At 36.4% G+C, this 16,948-nt stretch overlaps 2 protein-coding genes across 5 annotated transcripts; both read left to right on the top strand.

Annotated features, from left to right (window-relative positions):
* Nucleotides 1–216: 216 nt before the first annotated feature.
* On the top strand, nt 217–3,527 carry LOC308684240 (EF-hand calcium-binding domain-containing protein 4B; the record flags this gene model as incomplete). Its single annotated transcript, XM_081355356.1, has 7 exons — nt 217–339; nt 551–677; nt 1,430–1,511; nt 2,535–2,649; nt 3,012–3,119; nt 3,216–3,292; nt 3,443–3,527. The coding sequence occupies 7 exons, from the start codon at nt 217–219 to the stop codon at nt 3,525–3,527; spliced, it is 717 nt and encodes a 238-aa protein (XP_081211482.1).
* Nucleotides 3,528–4,395: 868 nt separating this feature from the next.
* cd151 (CD151 molecule) lies at nt 4,396–16,933 on the top strand. Of its 4 annotated transcripts, none has more exons than XM_081356079.1 (9): nt 4,439–4,554; nt 6,586–6,670; nt 6,994–7,185; nt 11,167–11,241; nt 11,551–11,571; nt 11,883–11,987; nt 12,602–12,760; nt 16,254–16,340; nt 16,440–16,933. In XM_081356079.1, the coding sequence occupies exons 2-9, from the start codon at nt 6,587–6,589 to the stop codon at nt 16,497–16,499; spliced, it is 783 nt and encodes a 260-aa protein (XP_081212205.1). In that variant the 5' UTR covers nt 4,439–4,554; nt 6,586; the 3' UTR covers nt 16,500–16,933. The 4 variants fall into 4 exon arrangements, with proteins under 4 accessions (XP_081212207.1, XP_081212205.1, XP_081212208.1 ...); XM_081356080.1 differs by lacking the exon at nt 4,439–4,554 and adding an exon at nt 4,878–4,900; XM_081356081.1 differs by lacking the exon at nt 11,551–11,571 and having other exon boundaries at nt 4,396–4,554.
* The last annotated feature ends 15 nt before the right edge of the window (nt 16,934–16,948 follow it).

Raw genomic sequence — 16,948 nt, 5'->3', positions numbered from 1 at the left:
AACTGGTTTGTTGCTGGTCCAACAGCTCTGACCAGTTTGACCAAGTAGGCCTGGTCTACTAGGATGAAACCAGGTACACTAATTTACCATCTGGACCAATTATTATTATTATTACCAACAGGTTTTAGCTTTTTAAGCACTGATTCAAAGGTGTTATTTTTTATTTATTTTTTTTGCATTTAAATAATTTCGATCAATTTTATTTAAAGGCAGCTGATGGAAAACTCAAGTGACGAGGCAGAGGATTCAGACACATCGCTAACAGATTCAAGTCCGAAGAGATTCTCTAAAGCTGAACAGAGAGAAGATGAAACTACCTGCCAATCACAGAAATCTGCGGTACTTGTTTGTTTTTGCTGTAAAAATAGATTTCACAACTGCGTATTTCTGTGTATGTGTGTGTGCAAATGAGCCTCGGATATTTGCATGATAGTAGATGCAACAGTCCAGGTTGAGTTCATTCATTCTTGACCTTAACAGTAAATCAAATATTAATCTGCTTGATGTGGCATTTGACCTTCCAGTTAAAACGTTCTCCTTCCTCCTCCAGAGCGCAACCAGTGATCCACAGCGTGTGTTTAAGGTGGTGTTTTTAGGAAACTCTTCTGTGGGAAAGAGCTCGTTCATCCATCAGTATTGCAGCGGTCACTTCCCCAACAACCTGGCCTCAACTGTGGGTGAGAGATGTATGCCTAATTATGCCTTCTCTGTGGCCCTGTTTACTCCTGGTATTAAGATGTGTTTTGGTCGATCGGATCACAAGTGGACGACACTAAATACAGGAGTAAACGGGGTCTAAAACTTTTTAAACTTGTCCACTTTCAGACACACTTCAGAGAGACTTAAAAACACTTTCATGGTGTAAACGCTCATGTGATCAAATGTGTTCAAACAGCCACTAAAGACTGTCTTCTCTCCGTCTACTGATCTAATGAGTGACATTATGGGAAGAGCTCGAGCCAGACGTGATTTAAACTTTATCGGCTGAAGACCCAAGTTTGGTTTAAAGATGAAAAATGTACCAAGCACAATGTTCTCTCTCCATTCCTGATTTCTAACACACACTCACAGCGTTCGGCTGGTCTTGTGTCTGTCAGAGCAGAAACTAAAGATGATGTTCTCCATGTGTTTTTCCGCCGGTCATGTTCATATGTAAATTACACAAGCTTATTTTGTCCATTAGATCAAAAGATCTGGAAAAACCCTTACATTTACTCGCCCATAGACCCTCCCCTCGAAGAAATCAGGACAGAAGTGATTGAAAGTGGACAAAAGAGACGGATTAAAACACCAGGTGTAAACAGCAGTGTGTCTCCCTCGTCTACTTGTGATCCTATCGACCAAAACGCATCTTAATACCAGACGTAAACAGGGCCTTAATGTTAATGCCTTTTATGTGCTGATAAGTCATGTGGTGTTTGATTGACAGGAGTGGACTTTCAGGTCAGGAGTGTAATGCTTGATTCCACACCAGTCGCTCTGCAGCTGTGGGACACCGCAGGACAGGAGAGGTCAGATGTCCCAAAAATAGCTTTACAGAACCAATATAGTGATTTAAAGAAGCTACAATGCAAAATGAGTCTTCCTAAAATGTTTCTTGTTAGATTGGGCTTCTGGGCTGAACCTCTACCAACTGTTCCCACAGGTTATTATTTCCCCCCTCTGGTTAACGGTTCACATATTTATTTGCATAAATGAAATTGGACTGAAATATTCATACTGAATTATTTAATATTTTGCCATTGAGCTCCAGTGAGTTCCTTCGTGAAAACATACTGTGTTTATGATTAGTACATATACAACTATTTAATACATAATATTAATTCTACCATATAGTATATATATTATAATTAATATTATACTTTATACAGTGATTTTCAACTTGAAACTGTTTATGGACTGTTTCCACCACATAAGAAAAAAAATCATGCTTTTGAAGATAATTATGACATGAAAATTCGAAATTATGACATACTAAGTAATTAATATAAGATGAAAAGACAAATTATGACAAGTCAGTTATGACATTAAAAGAAATGACATACTAAATAAAAATGTATGACTTTAAAAGTCAAATTTTAATCTCTTAATTATGTCTTAACATGTCATAATTTCGACTATCTCATAATGTTAACTGTCATGATGATGACAAAAAGTCAAAATTATTACTCGGTATTTATAATTCATTCAGTATTAATTTTACTTTTTATGTCTTAATTATGACTTTTTTTATCTCATAATTAAGATTTACCAATGCATTATTTATTTATTTTATGTGGCAGAAATGAACGTCTATATATAACACATGCAGTGACTGTAACATTTCTTTTTGTATAAAGGTATTTTAGGTATTAGAGTGGAATATTTGGAGTTTTGACATTGGGCTTTAGTCACTGGGTTATTTTTGGGATATTTTTGATTGGCCATTGAACTAGTTGTGTTTGTGTTGCACAGATACTGCAAAGAACCCTTGAAGAAGCTTCAGTTTAAAATGTGTGTGTAGATAATAACAATAACACTGTGGCCTTCATCAGGTTCCACAGCGTCACACAGCAGTATTTCCGCCGGGCTGATGGGATCATCGCTATGTATGATGTCACCCATGAGGCGTCATTCACGGCGGTCCGCCATTGGTTGGACCAGGTGCTGGTGAGGCTAGCTAGATTCAAGATTGACTGATTGATTAGTGAATGCTATATATAAATTCTCATTGAATATCCTACTTTTCTCAATATTGAGCATCTACTAATAGGTCAAATAGAAAAAAGTGTTTTGAATGTGGGGTAAGATTTGCCTGGGCTGGTTGTATAATACAGTACGGCCGCAGGTGTGTTTGTGCTGCTTTGCATACACGTCAGTGTGTGGCTTTGATTGAAGGTTTACTGTGAAATTAGAAAGAGAGTGTATTTAGCATGTGATGTAATCTGTTTATGATGACTGTGTGTGTTACTGTGATTGGTTTATGGGATTAGCAGTGTATCATTAAGTGTGTGTGTGTGTGTGACTCGTAGGAAAAGCAGTCTGAGGGGGCGTGTCTGATGTTGCTAGGCAATAAGACAGACCTGGCCAGCGCAGACAGGAGGGAGGTGACTGGAGCACAAGGCCACAGACTGGCGGAGGTGAGGAATGATCCCGCTCATCATTTCCCACTGATCTCGGTCACTTGCCTGAGTCAGTGTGTGTATAAAGAGTTTTGATGTTGTTTGTGTTGACAGCAGTACCAGGCTGAGTTCTATGAATGCAGTGCTAAGAGTGGACACCAGGTGGAAGAGGCCATGAACCACCTAACCAGGTGTGAAACTGGATTAAAGCGCTTTTTCAAATTTTGTGATCACAAGTGATGTATTTTTCCAATACAGTAAATACAATAAAATCACTGTGTATTTATTGCAAAAGCGGCATAATAATAATAACTTAATTTAATTCTGTCTGCGTGTCTCAGGTTACTTGCCTCACAGCAGGACAAGCAGTGTGAGTCTGCGCTCCCACTGCACATCTCTGCCAACAGAGGGCGCTGCTGCAAATAACCGGAGCGCCACTATATGGACCTTTTTCTTTTATTTTTGTATTAAATTCCTGAAGAAAGAAACGGGGGAAAAACATTAACAACAATAATCGTCATTGTCATAACATAATACAACACTCAGAGTACTTCAGTCTTTTAATCCAGATTGTAAATTCCTTCAGTCTTTCAGGAATGGACCTTTTTCACGGACTGTGATGACGCGTTACTTATAACGGTCATCAGCATCGTAAATCCTGCAACGTTTTATATATATATATATATATATGTATATATTTTTTTTTATTCAAAAGAGTATGTACATTTATAACACTATACTTAGTATTATATTACCTTTGCATCAAGTTACATGAAACTAATTAACAGATGTGAGGGCTGTTGTAGCGAAGACTTGACTCATGAATATTTATCACGTCACGTGACTGGACGCTCAGCGAATCTACGAAACAACGTATTCATATTCATAAACTACACCGTCTACCTCTGTGTTTAATTGAAAAAAAAAAAAAAACATTTTCAGCAAGATATGAAACTGTAAAAGGATATAAAACACTATCGGTGTTACGATTAACAGTGATACGATTATTTGAACATTACTACTCACTCCAGTTGGCAATCATGTGTTACACATTATTTTATACAGAGTTCTTGCCTGCATATGTATGTATTTTTATAAGAATTGTTAGTATTATGTTGTGGGGATGGACAATAAATGTCATATTAACATTTTTGGGAACACAAAATGAAATGTTATGTGTACATTAACAGTTTTCTATGAACATATTGTATATAAAGTACTTATTTTTTGGACAAGAGCAATAAATGTCACTTGTCCTGTATCGCCCTCTCTTGGCGCGTTGTGGTATTACTGCAGTGCGCAGTATGGCGTGAACTCTCTGCGCATGCGCGAGGCGAGCAGTGCAACAGATACGGACAGAAGGACACGGACACCTGGAGTAAAAGCGGACTCTCAAACATAGTTTTAAAATCAAGATCTAAAGCAGGGAGAGTGATTTAAACACGTCCTTCAGGTGAGTGCGTTATTTTAAACACGAGTACTGTTATTATTCTTATGAAATCTTACGTTTGCTGGTCATAAATGGGAAGTATTTGTATTATGGCGTGATTTATGAGTTTATATATATATATATATATACATATATATTCTGTAACTGCAATTTTAACCTAAGTAGGCTACTGTACTGTTATTCGACAATGCCCTATTGAAATCTTTTGCTTTTCTTTAAAAGCTTTAGAAAGTTAAAAATAATGATTGTTAAACTTAAAGATGCACTTTATAATTAGATTCTTGTATTCTGATACACCTTCAGTTGCAGGTCACAGGATCTGTAATAAATTCCTCAGATTCTTCAGATGGTGAGGAGGTGTGACGGATTTAAAATGAATCAGGAGGCATGAACACAATTCAGTATGAGACTCAGATAATGCTTTGAAAAATACTCCTAATAATCTATGCATATGACCAGATTCTCTATTCACACACATTTGGCTACCATATTGCACTGGGTAATTCAAAGAAAATATAGCATTTTAAAAATATGTATTATTACTTTATTATTATTATATTGTTTTTAGAAATTATGGATCAATTACAAAGGGATCAGAAAGAAAAAAAAATCCAAAGATTAATTATTATTATTTGGCTGGCCAAAACAAATTTTAAAAATATCATATACTGCATGTTTAAGCACTAATAAAAAAATAAAAAAAAAATAAAAAAACACGAAACAGTTTAAAAATTATGTGGCTACCCAAAACAAATTTATAAAATAACATAGTATATTATATTTTGGTTTAAACATTTAGAAAATATATATATATATAGAAACTTTAAATATCATATATATACATATCATTAAGTGAAAAAATTAAAACAGTTTAAAAATAAAAAAGTTATAAAATAACATACTGTAGGTTTAAGCATGGAAGAAAATATTGAAATGTAAAAAATCTTAGTTTAAAACAATAATATTTTTTAGCACTTATGGATCAATTACAAAGGGATCAGCGAAAACACCTCATTACCTAAATATAATAATACAGTTTAAATATTATTCACTATTTATTTACAGTCAGCATGTCAGAAACAGGCGGGTGTAACAACAACCCTGAGCTCATCCGAGGACGAGTGGCGTCTGTTTCCCAGACGCAGGACGTGTTAGTGTTACTCATACTGGATCTGGGTGAGGTTACAGTAGTAAAACTTTCCCCCTCTCTCTGTGAGTCACTGTAGTGGGAGCTCAGCTTCCCGGATCCACACCCAGACTTTCCTCATCTGGCTGAACTTTACTGCACACGTTTATTTACTCTGCCATGGAGAAAGTATTCACAACAATAATTTACTACTAATTCAAGGTCATATGAATACACTAATAAAATCAAAATACAATTTTGCATATTTGCATATAGAAAATATTTTTATATATACACTACTGTTCAAAAGTTATTTATTCATAATACTTTTATTCAGCCGCAATGCATTAAAATTGTTCAAAAGTGACAGTAAAGACATTTATATAATGTTAAAATGCTGTTCTTTTGAACTTTCTATTCATCAAATAATCCTGAATATGAAAAAAGTATCATGGTTTCCACAGTATTATGCAACATTGATAATAGTAATAAATTCTTCTTGATAATAAAAATTTCAAAAACATCAAATAATTTTTACTGTAGTCGTGTTTATACATATTTAGCTTCTTTTCAGTTTTTCTTTGTAAATTATTGTCAATAATGAAACTCATTAGTTAAGTGTTTTTTGCTTCGTTTTTATTAAATCAAATGATAATTTCTTATTTCTTTCATATGATTTTGGGATGAAACAACATGCCCTGAATGTGTTCTTCACCGGATAACCATAACTCACTGAACTCTGCCGCACAAATGTCAGTGTTATCATGTAATGTTATGTTGTGTGTAAAGGAAGGGTTAGTCCTGTCCGGTCGGCTTGTAGCAGATAAAGAGCAGATGTTAAGCTGAATTCATGGTTTTTCTCAGACCTGTCAAGTTGAAAGGGTTAGTAAAATCTCTTACTGTTTCAGGATGGCAGTAGCAGAGGAAAAAAACAACAGCTGTGGGACAATATGCCTGAAATACCTCCTGTTCATCTTCAATCTGCTCTTTTGGGTGAGTTTATGCTTTTCGGGATTATGAGTTATGTTTTGATCATTATTTTTATCAAATACAATATATTATATATATATATATAATATTATTATATAAATCATTATTTGATTAAATCCGAAAAATGGCTAAAACCACCATAAACTGGTTTATGCTTTTTCTTCTTTTTTCTTAGCAGGCTAAACATATTTGTAGTGGAAATTCAGAACTGTTATCCTTTCTAAGCACAAACAATTTTGATGCAAGTTAAAAAATAGAAATAAATAAGATCTGAATGCGAAAATAGGCCAGATTTACTGCACAGACGATTGTAAACGTCCTCCCAGCTGGCAGGTGGCGCTGTGATGGCAGTGGGAATCTGGACTCTGGTGGATAAGAGCGACTACATCAGTCTTCTGTCCTCCAGCTCCTACATGATCGCTGCCTTCATCCTGATTGGTGCAGGTGCCGTCGTCATGTTCACCGGGATACTGGGATGCTGCGCCACCATCAGGGAACAAAGAGCTCTTCTTCTAGTGGTGAGAGAGCATCATGGGTAACGCAACCACTGACAGCAGACACATTTGTCCACAAGTCACCGCCACGAGTCGAAGATTCGCTTATAACAGTGCAGGATGAGTTACGTGTGAAAGTTTCATATTTATAATTTGTGGTTTGTTCAGTTAACTAACCCTAAAGGTGCGTCCCAATCCGCGTACTAAAGGTCCGAAATTCTCGTCCGAAATTTTTGCACGTTAAAAAATAAATACGTTATTTATTTAAAAAAAATAACATTTGGATTGGGTTTGATTTTCGAAATCAAAAAAAGTTAGATTTTCTGCGTTTTTCGCATCCGTAGCAAGTATTTTGAATGGTGTTTTGACAATTCAGAGCAAGCGTGCCGCACAAGCCCTGAAAAATGAAGCCAAAACGTCTCGATCGCCCCCCGGTGACTGGTCCTAGTATAGGTCATAAGCCCCGCCTCCCCGTGTTAGACCAACTAAACAATTTAATTACACTTCAAATATCTTTTTTTCCAAAGATGGTTTCTGTCATTTACTGTAGTTTTTATCACGCTGATGTAAATTCAAGTGTTTGTTTTTAAAAAAAGTTTGTTTTTAGTTAGTTATTTTATGCTATGAAAACGGTGGTGTGACGTCATGATTGACAGCTGTGATTGACAGGTTCTCTGAGCGAAGTAGTCACTGAAGCACCAACAGACTTTTTTTCGGGATCTTCGGAGGACTGAGGAGATTGGAGCTTTAAATTTAATATCTAAATTTCTAGAATTAATTTCACACCGAGAGTGAGGGCGGGGCCTTGATTTCGCGGCTTTACTTCCTGCTCACTACTGCGCAGGTCTGGTCCCGAGATCGCTACTGCGCAGACTCAAGTTCCAATATGTCAGCGCCATATCGGGACACTGGCGGCTTCACTTCTCACCAATGGAAGAGAGCGAAGGGGCGTCGTCCATATTTTTTTTTACAGTCTATAATTCAGAGCCACCGAATGACGAATACGGCACTGTCCTATGCCGCTTTGTAGAAGTGTGTTCACACTGAAAATTCCAGATAGAAAAAGTATACTTTAAATATTCGGATGATGCACTTAACCCTCTGGTGCTGTTCGGTCATTTTTTGACCCAAAATTGTAATATTTTCTAGTGGCCGTGTTTGGTACTGCGCCCGAACAAAATCTTACTGAAAGCAAATTTTTTGAGATATCAACCTCAAATACGGAAAACAACTGGTTTAGATTTATGGATTTGATTTTCTCACAGTTTTAGAGTAAATCATGTTTTGAAAAATATTTATTTCATATAAATACGAAAATAGTCAATCTTTTTTACTACTAAAATAAAAGTAATCCTCTGGTTCTGTTTAGTCATTTTTGACCGAAAAATGTTACGTTTGTTTTTAAAAAAAAAAAACATTTTTTACTTCATCTGAATGGTACAAAACTTGATAAGGGTTTTGGCACTTGCTATGTGAACACACAAAAAAAACAAATCATGGACATGATTCAAGAAGGTTAAATGGTACTGAAAAAACACTCAAGCTTGTATTGTTCGCGGTCAAAAATGTGCGATTTGGAAACGAATTTCATCTAGTGGAAGTGTTTGGTATTGCGCACAAACAAAATATTAATGAAAGCTCATTTTTTGAGCTATCAACCTTAAATTTGGAACACAATTTGTTTAGATTTCTGGCTTTGATTTTCTCACAGTTTTAGAGTAAATCATGTTTTGAAAAAAAAAAACATATTTCATATAAATTTGACAATAGTATTTAATGCAAATTTTAAATAATGCAAAGAGTAATGCAAAGTTTAATGCTTTTTTCACAATAATAAACTTAACCTTCTAGAACTTATTTTAATTTCGTTTTTTTCACTTCAGCAATAATCTGCAAAGTGTCTTCTTTAAAATAGACCAAAATTAAGGCAATCTAGGCGTACGGCAGTTTAAGTTAGATATTTCATTTTCAGATGCACGCTCAAAAACAGGTAATAAATGGATAATAACTCTTCCATAAATATAATTTAGTACCATAAAATTCCCTAAAAATACAAAATATTGCATAAAAAACTAAAATAGAGTACATTCATTTCATTAAAAAAAGAAACCTTTTATTTTAAGGTGACATGAGATACACGTCACTACACATAATTACTATAGTAATAACAGTAAATCATGCACAACAACAACTAACCATAAACCAAAGCCTAACCGTAATAGTAAGTACATGTAGTTAATTATTACCCAGTACTTAGCCTATTTGAGTAAATACAATATAACTGCGTCACCTTAAAATAGAGCCATTTTAACATAGGAAGGAAGCAAGTGGCTTATAAAAATGTCAGGAAACTTTCAGCTGAATCATCTCTGTTCAGGCTGTGATAATATTGAGCACAAAAACCTCCGCCAGACTTTACTTTGAGTGAAATATTTTGAGCAATGTAAACATGGGATTATAGTGGGCAGATTTAGCCCGTTTGGATTCCTGCACACAGAGGCCAGGAATTATTCTGGAAATAAGCAGTCACACCAACGTGTGTTCTAACTTTCTAAATTAGTTTGATCGTGCTTATATGTGTGTCACTATAGTTGTCTCAAAGCTGTCATCATATCTGATTTAAATAAAGACGTGTGTATCTTTAAGAGGTCAGACTTAGAAACTGAGTCACAGCTGAGGAATGACAGGCAGCAGAGAGAGAAAGAGAGAAGAGAGAGAGAGAGAGAGAGAGAGAAGAGAGAGAGAGAGAGAGAGAGAGAGAGAGAGAGAGAGAGAGAGAGAGAGAGAGAGAGAGAGAGAGAGAGAGAGAGAGAGAGAGAGAGAGAGAGAGAGAGAGAGAGAGAGAGAGAGAGAGAGAGAGAGAGAGAGAGAGAGAGAGAGAGAGAGAGAGAGAGAGAGAGAGAGAGAGAGAGAGAGAGAGAGAGAGAGAGAGAGAGAGAGAGAGAGAGAGAGAGAGAGAGAATGAGAAGGGAGTGAATCCAGAATAGAGGAATGAAATGAGAGTGGTGGGCTGGGGAATGACAGAAAACAGAGGGGAAACTCAGAACAAATACAGGCTGAGAAAAAAATAATAGTGCTTTTGACCTTTATCAGCTGTGTAAAATTCCTCAGATGCCATTTCTTCACTTTTTCAACAGGTGATGGACGAGGTTCTTGAAACAATCATGCACATATTTAAATTCCGTTATTTTTTACTCCCCCTCGAAACGAACCTGGGCCGAGTTGTTCAAAAGTAATCTGATTGGATTGCGCCAATCAAATCTTGAAAATGTGTTGTAAAAAAAAAAAAAAAAAAAAAAAATCTGAAATCGGATTAGAGCACAAAATCCAATCTTGGTTTTGATTTGGATCAAATCATCAGCTTGTGTTGTTCAAAACTGTGTAGTAAGATCGGGATACCATTGATCCCAAAAATCTGGATTATTCTGATCCCAGCAGAAGGGTGGATTTCAGGAACAAAAATTTAATAAAACTTTAAAACTGGTCAAAAAACAACAACATTTGTATCATGTAATATACATACATAATTATTATTTTTTCTCTTGATTAGTTGAACTGTTCAAGTAATAAATTATCAGTAGTCTTAAATTAAGCCTTTCGGTAGCCTACAGTAAAGTAAAAAATAAAATACGGCGCCATAAAATAATCCACAATCAGCTGTGAATATCAAACAAAAATATTATATTTAATTTAAAGGGTTTTTGATCACTGTTTGTAAACTTCATTGGCACAATCATAAGAGATGAATTAGTCAAAAGGTCTTTGCGAGCGAAAACAAAGTTTCTTGTGTGAACACTACAGGGATTTCCAGATTTTGGTAATCTGAGAAGGTGTGTATCTGGATCAGGGGGATCCAATGCAATTTTGCTTTGAAGAATCAGTGCAGAATCCTGGATTAGCAAAACCTGGGATTTCCAAATCCAGATAATTCTGATCCACACTAAACTGGGCTCTGGTATCCATCCAAATATGTTTATTTATTGAAACATTTTTTTGTCCCCACAGTTCTGTGTCCTGTTGTTGATAATCTTCCTATTGGAGATCACAGCTGGAATTCTGGCCTTTTTCTATTATCAGGAGGTAAACTCACATTTAGGATGAGGAATAAATGCTATTGGGTGAATTGTCTCTTATTCTGTTAAACACTTTTATGCTCAAACATGCAACATCTTTATATATGCATGCGAATAACATTGATAAACATGGTTGTAATATTGCCATGAATATCATATGTAATATGTCATCCAATCCACATTCTCCTCAGATTCACATTAAACCCACATACACATGTCGAGTGTTGTATGTTTGCATGCTCTCCATCCACTTTCCTCCTTTTCCATCTGTATAAAACCCTTTGTCTTCTTCCTCCTTTTCCTCCTCTTGCTCCAGTGTTTTCCTCTCTGCTACCAGGTAAACAATTACGTAGACAAAAAAAAAAAAAGTTATTTTTATAAATTACTGTAATTTACTCATCCTCATGTCATTCCAAACAAGTATGCTGTTATATTTTCCGTGGCTGTGTTAACATTATTCCGGAAAATAATAACATGAAGTTTGGAATGGCGTGATGGTGAGTAAATAATGACTGAGTTTTCATTTTGGATGATTTTGATTTCTTTAATATATGGGATTTACTTTGTGTCTATGAAAACAGACTTTGCTATATAGAGTACGCTTTATAGATTTAGCTTGTGGTCTGATGGATTTCTCTGTGATTGCAGCTGAACGCTGAGCTGAGAGCCGATCTGAAAGAGAGGATGGTGGAAAACTACCAGCAGCCTGGACAAGAGCACATCACGAGAGCCATCGACAGACTCCAGCAAGACGTAAGACAGTCATCTATCTGTCTATCTGTCCCACTAGACCCTAGCAACCACCCAGAGCAAAACTCTATTATCCATGGCGAAATTGATTTTTAACAGTAACTTATAAACTAGAGATGCACCGATCATGATTTATCATGGCTGATTCTGATTGCCGATTTTTTTTTTACGAGCAAATGGGCTGATTCTTATGGAAGCTTGTTTCCGCCACAGAATAAAACATTTTAAAAGATAATTGCGACTTTTTATCTCACAACTGCGAGTTTACATCTCGCAATTCTGACTTTATTTCTCAGAATTGCGAGATATAAAGTCAGAATTGCGTGAAATAAAGTCGCAATCGTGTGTTATAAAGTCAGAGTTGCGAGATATAAAGTCAGAATTGCGTGTTATAAAGTCAGAATTCGGACTTTTTTTCTCGCAATTGTGACTTTATAACACGCAATTGCGAGTTTATATCTCGCAATTCTGACATCTTTATATCTCTGACATGTGAGTTTATGCATCATAGCATCACACTCCACAAGCCCATGGGAAAACGGTCCACCGGTCACAAGAAGAATGAACTCTTTTCTTGTTCCCGTGCCCCCTCCCTCTCCATCTGTTTTACGATGCAGCTGAAGTGTTGTGGCAGTAACAACTCAGCGGACTGGAGGGACGGGGCCTGGATACAGACGCCTAGTGCTGACAGACGCCTGGTGCCCGACAGCTGCTGTAAGACCCCCACAGACCACTGTGGACTCAGAGATCACCCATCCAACATCTACAAAGTAGAGGTACAGTGAGATAAATACAAAGTTCTGTCATTAAAATCTTGATAGCGCAGGCTGATTGGTCCTTAACTCAATCTGCTTGCAATCCCATCATTCTCTATGGGGCACAGCTGATTGGTTCCTGCTGTATCAGTAGCCAATGAGCACACTGCTCAACTTTCAAATACTGTTCAGAGTTTGCTGTAGCAGTTGCAGCACGCTTTCAGAAACCCTCCATCTTCCCCAGCTCCACCTGTATAGATCTGCTACGGGTAATTCATGTATACTATATTGTACAGCAGCAGCAGCATGTCTTACTTCCTCACAGTAGTGTGTTGTGTATGTAACAGTAACAATAACAGCATCAGCAACAATAACCAACAGCAGCAGCAATAATAACAGTAGCAGCAATAAATAACAGCAGCAGCACTAAATAAGAGTAGCAGCAATAAATAACAGCAGCAGCAATAATAACAGTAGCAGCAATAACCAACAGCAGCAGCAATAAATAAGAGTAGCAGCAATAAATAACAGCAGCAGCAATAATAACAGCAGCAGCACTAAATAAGAGTAGCAGCAATAAATAACAGCAGCAGCAATAATAACAGTAGCAGCACTAAATAAGAGTAGCAGCAATAAATAACAGCAGCAGCACTAAATAAGAGTAGCAGCAATAAATAACAGCAGCAGCAATAATAACAGTAGCAGCAATAACCAACAGCAGCAGCAATAATAACAGCACCAGCAATAACCAACAGCAGCAGCAATAAATAACAGTAGCAGCAATAACCAACAGCAGCAGCAATAAATAACAACAGCAGCAATAATAACAGTAGCAGCAATAACCAACAGCGGCAGCAATAATAACAGCACCAGCAATAACCAACAGCACCAGCAATAACCAACAGCAGCAGCAATAAATAACAGTAGCAGCAATAACCAACAGCAGCAACAATAACCAACAGCAGCAGCAATAAATAACAGTAGCAGCAATAACCAACACCAGCAGCAATAATCAACACCAGCAGCAATAATAACAGTAGCAGCAATAACCAACACCAGCAGCAATAATAACAGTAGCAGCAATAAATAACAGCAGCAGCAATAACCAACAGCAGCAGCAATAATAACAGCAGCAGCAATAAATAACAGTAACAGCAATAACCAACAGCAGCAGTAATAAATAACAGCAGCAGCAATAACCAACAGCAGCAGCAGCAATAAATAACAGTAGCAGCAATAACCAACAGCAGCAGCAATAAATAACAGCAGCAGCAATAACCAACAGCAGCAGCAGCAGCAATAAATAACAGTAGCAGCAATAACCAACAGCAGCAGCAATAAATAACAGTAGCAGCAATAACCAACAGCAGCAGCAATAAATAACAGTAGCAGCAATAACCAACAGCAGCAACAATAACCAACAGCAGCAGCAATAAATAACAGTAGCAGCAATAACCAACACCAGCAGCAATAATCAACACCAGCAGCAATAATAACAGTAGCAGCAATAACCAACACCAGCAGCAATAATAACAGTAGCAGCAATAAATAACAGCAGCAGCAATAACCAACAGCAGCAGCAATAATAACAGCAGCAGCAATAAATAACAGTAACAGCAATAACCAACAGCAGCAGTAATAAATAACAGCAGCAGCAATAACCAACAGCAGCAGCAGCAATAAATAACAGTAGCAGCAATAACCAACAGCAGCAGCAATCAATAACAGCAGCAGCAATAACCAACAGCAGCAGCAGCAGCAATAAATAACAGTAGCAGCAATAACCAACAGCAGCAGCAATAAATAACAGTAGCAGCAATAACCAACAGCAGCAGTAATAAATAACAGTAGCAGCAATAACCAACAGCAGCAGCAATAAATAACAGTAGCAGCAATAACCAACAGCAGCAGCAATAAATAACAGCAGCAGCAATAACCAACAGCAGCAGCAGCAATAAATAACAGTAGCAGCAATAACCAACAGCAGCAGCAATAAATAACAGTAGCAGCAATAACCAACAGCAGCAGTAATAAATAACAGTAGCAGCAATAACAGCAGCAGCAATAATAACAGCAGCAGCAATAAATAACAGCAGCAGCAATAATAACAACAGTAGCAGCAATTACCAACAGCAGCAGCAATAAATAACAGTAGCAGCAATAACAGCAGCAGCAATAATAACAGTAGCAGCAATAAATAACAGTAGCAGCAATAACCAACAGCAGTAGCAGCAATAACCAACAGCAGCAGCAATAATAACAGTAGCAGCAATAATAACAGTAGCAGCAATAACCAACAGCAGTAGCAGCAATAACAGCAGCAGCAATAATAACAGTAGCAGCAATAAATAACAGTAGCAGCAATAGCCTAATAAATAACAGCAGCAGCAATAACAGCAGCAGCAATACTAACAGTAGCAGCAATAAATAACAGTAGCAGCAATAATAATGGTAGCAGCAATAAATAACACTAGCAGCAATAAATAACAATAGCAGCAATAACCAACAGCAGCAGCAATAAATAACAGTAGCAGCAATAGCCAACAGCAGCAGTAATAAATAACAGTAGCAGCAATAAATAACAGCAGCAGCAATAAATAACAGTAGCAGCAATAACCAACAGCAGCAGTAATAAATAACAGCAGTAGCAATAATAACAGTAGCAGCAATAACCAACAACAGCAGTAGCCTAATAAATAACAGTAGCAGCAATAACAGCAGCAGCAATAATAACAGTAGCAGCAATAACCAACAGCAGCAGCAATAAATAACAGTAGCAGCAATAATAAATAACAGTAGCAGCAATAACAGCAGCAGCAATAACAGTAGCAGCAATAAATAACAGTAGCAGCAATAACAGCAGCAGCACTAATAACAGCAGCAATAATAAATAACAGTAGCAGCAATAACAGCAGCAGCAATAACAGCAGCAGCGATAATAAATAACAGTAGCAGCAATAACAGTAGCAGCAATAATAAATAACAGTAGCAGCAATAACAGTAGCAGCAATAATAAATAACAGTAGCAGCAATAACAGCAGCAGCAATAACAGTAGCAGCAATAATAACAGCAGCAATAACCAACAGCAGCAGCAATAATAACAGTAGCAGCTATAATTTATTTGATTGCATTTCTTTTATTTATTTACTCCCCCTATTCATAAAGCTCTTTTATTGCTTATGTAGCTAGTTCTCAATTATGTTTTATTTGAGTTATCAACTTTGCTTCTCCTTAATGTTCTCCTTAAGAATTTGGATTTGAAAGTATTTGATGAGAAATGTTTGAGTTCACATTGAGATCTCTGACTTTTCATTGCATACGTTGCTAAATATTTTGTAGCATTATAAATGTTTTTACTTCATATTGAGATCAATATGAGACCAAAATTAAATCTCTTGAGATTTTTTCATCTCAGACTTTGGTATGTTTGCAAATCTGACAAAATTTTAACTTAAATTTTTTACATTTTAACAAAATTTCTCCTTTAAACTCTTTTTTTTTAATGTCTCTCAGGGTGGATGTATATCCAAACTAGAGGAGTTCATTCTTCAACATCTGCTGATTTTGGGCTCAGTGGGTCTTGGGATTGCATTTATTCAGGTGAACAACTCTAATATAAATCTAGCAAATATTTTTACTCATATTTGTACTTTTTTTGTATTATTATTTTTAACCTTTGACCTTCTCTGTTTGTTCCAGATTGTAGGGATGATTTTTACCTGCTGCCTGTATCGAAGTTTGAAAGAAGAAATATACTGAGAGAAAGACACTTTATTCCCACCAACACCAAATAAGCCTTCCTGCTGTCTTCAATGCTGTCTTTTACTGTGTGGTTTTAATGTGTTGTGTGTGATGGCGGGTCAATATGTCATGGCTGCAGGACAGTCGTTCTGGAAAGGGAACTTTACATAGTCTTGTTTTAAGCAAAGAGTACTGATGCAACGTTTGTTAAAAGTTTGAATTTTGCAGTACAAATAAATCAGTGGAATAATAACGATTGTTTTGTTCCTGACAACACATGCCTTCCATTATTATTAAACATACTTTCCAGTTACAGAAGTAATTATTGGCACAATATCAGCATTAAGATGGCTTGTAATGTTTATTAGAAGATTACTGAAATCTTGAAATGGCATGAATTTCTAAATGCTTTGTTTGTAACATTTGTTCTATTAATAAAACATTCAATTTAACTTGGGAGTAATATT

This window comes from Scardinius erythrophthalmus (assembly GCF_964197995.2).
Source record: "Scardinius erythrophthalmus genome assembly, chromosome: 24".
Classification (NCBI taxonomy): Eukaryota; Metazoa; Chordata; class Actinopteri; order Cypriniformes; family Leuciscidae; genus Scardinius; species Scardinius erythrophthalmus.
The sequence above is the reverse complement of the archived record's forward strand: the minus strand, read 5'-3'. Positions and strand labels throughout refer to the sequence as shown.

What these genes read in the sequence shown, in the direction of transcription:
- cd151 (XM_081356079.1), top strand. Translation starts at nt 6,587, where the DNA reads ATGGCAGTAGCAGAGGAAAAAAACAACAGCTGTGGGACAATATGCCTG. An exon ending in GTTTTCCTCTCTGCTACCAG is followed by an intron (nt 11,572 to 11,882) that starts GTAAACAATTAC and finishes CTGTGATTGCAG; the next exon opens with CTGAACGCTGAGCTGAGAGC. An exon ending in CCAACATCTACAAAGTAGAG is followed by an intron (nt 12,761 to 16,253) that starts GTACAGTGAGAT and finishes AATGTCTCTCAG; the next exon opens with GGTGGATGTATATCCAAACT.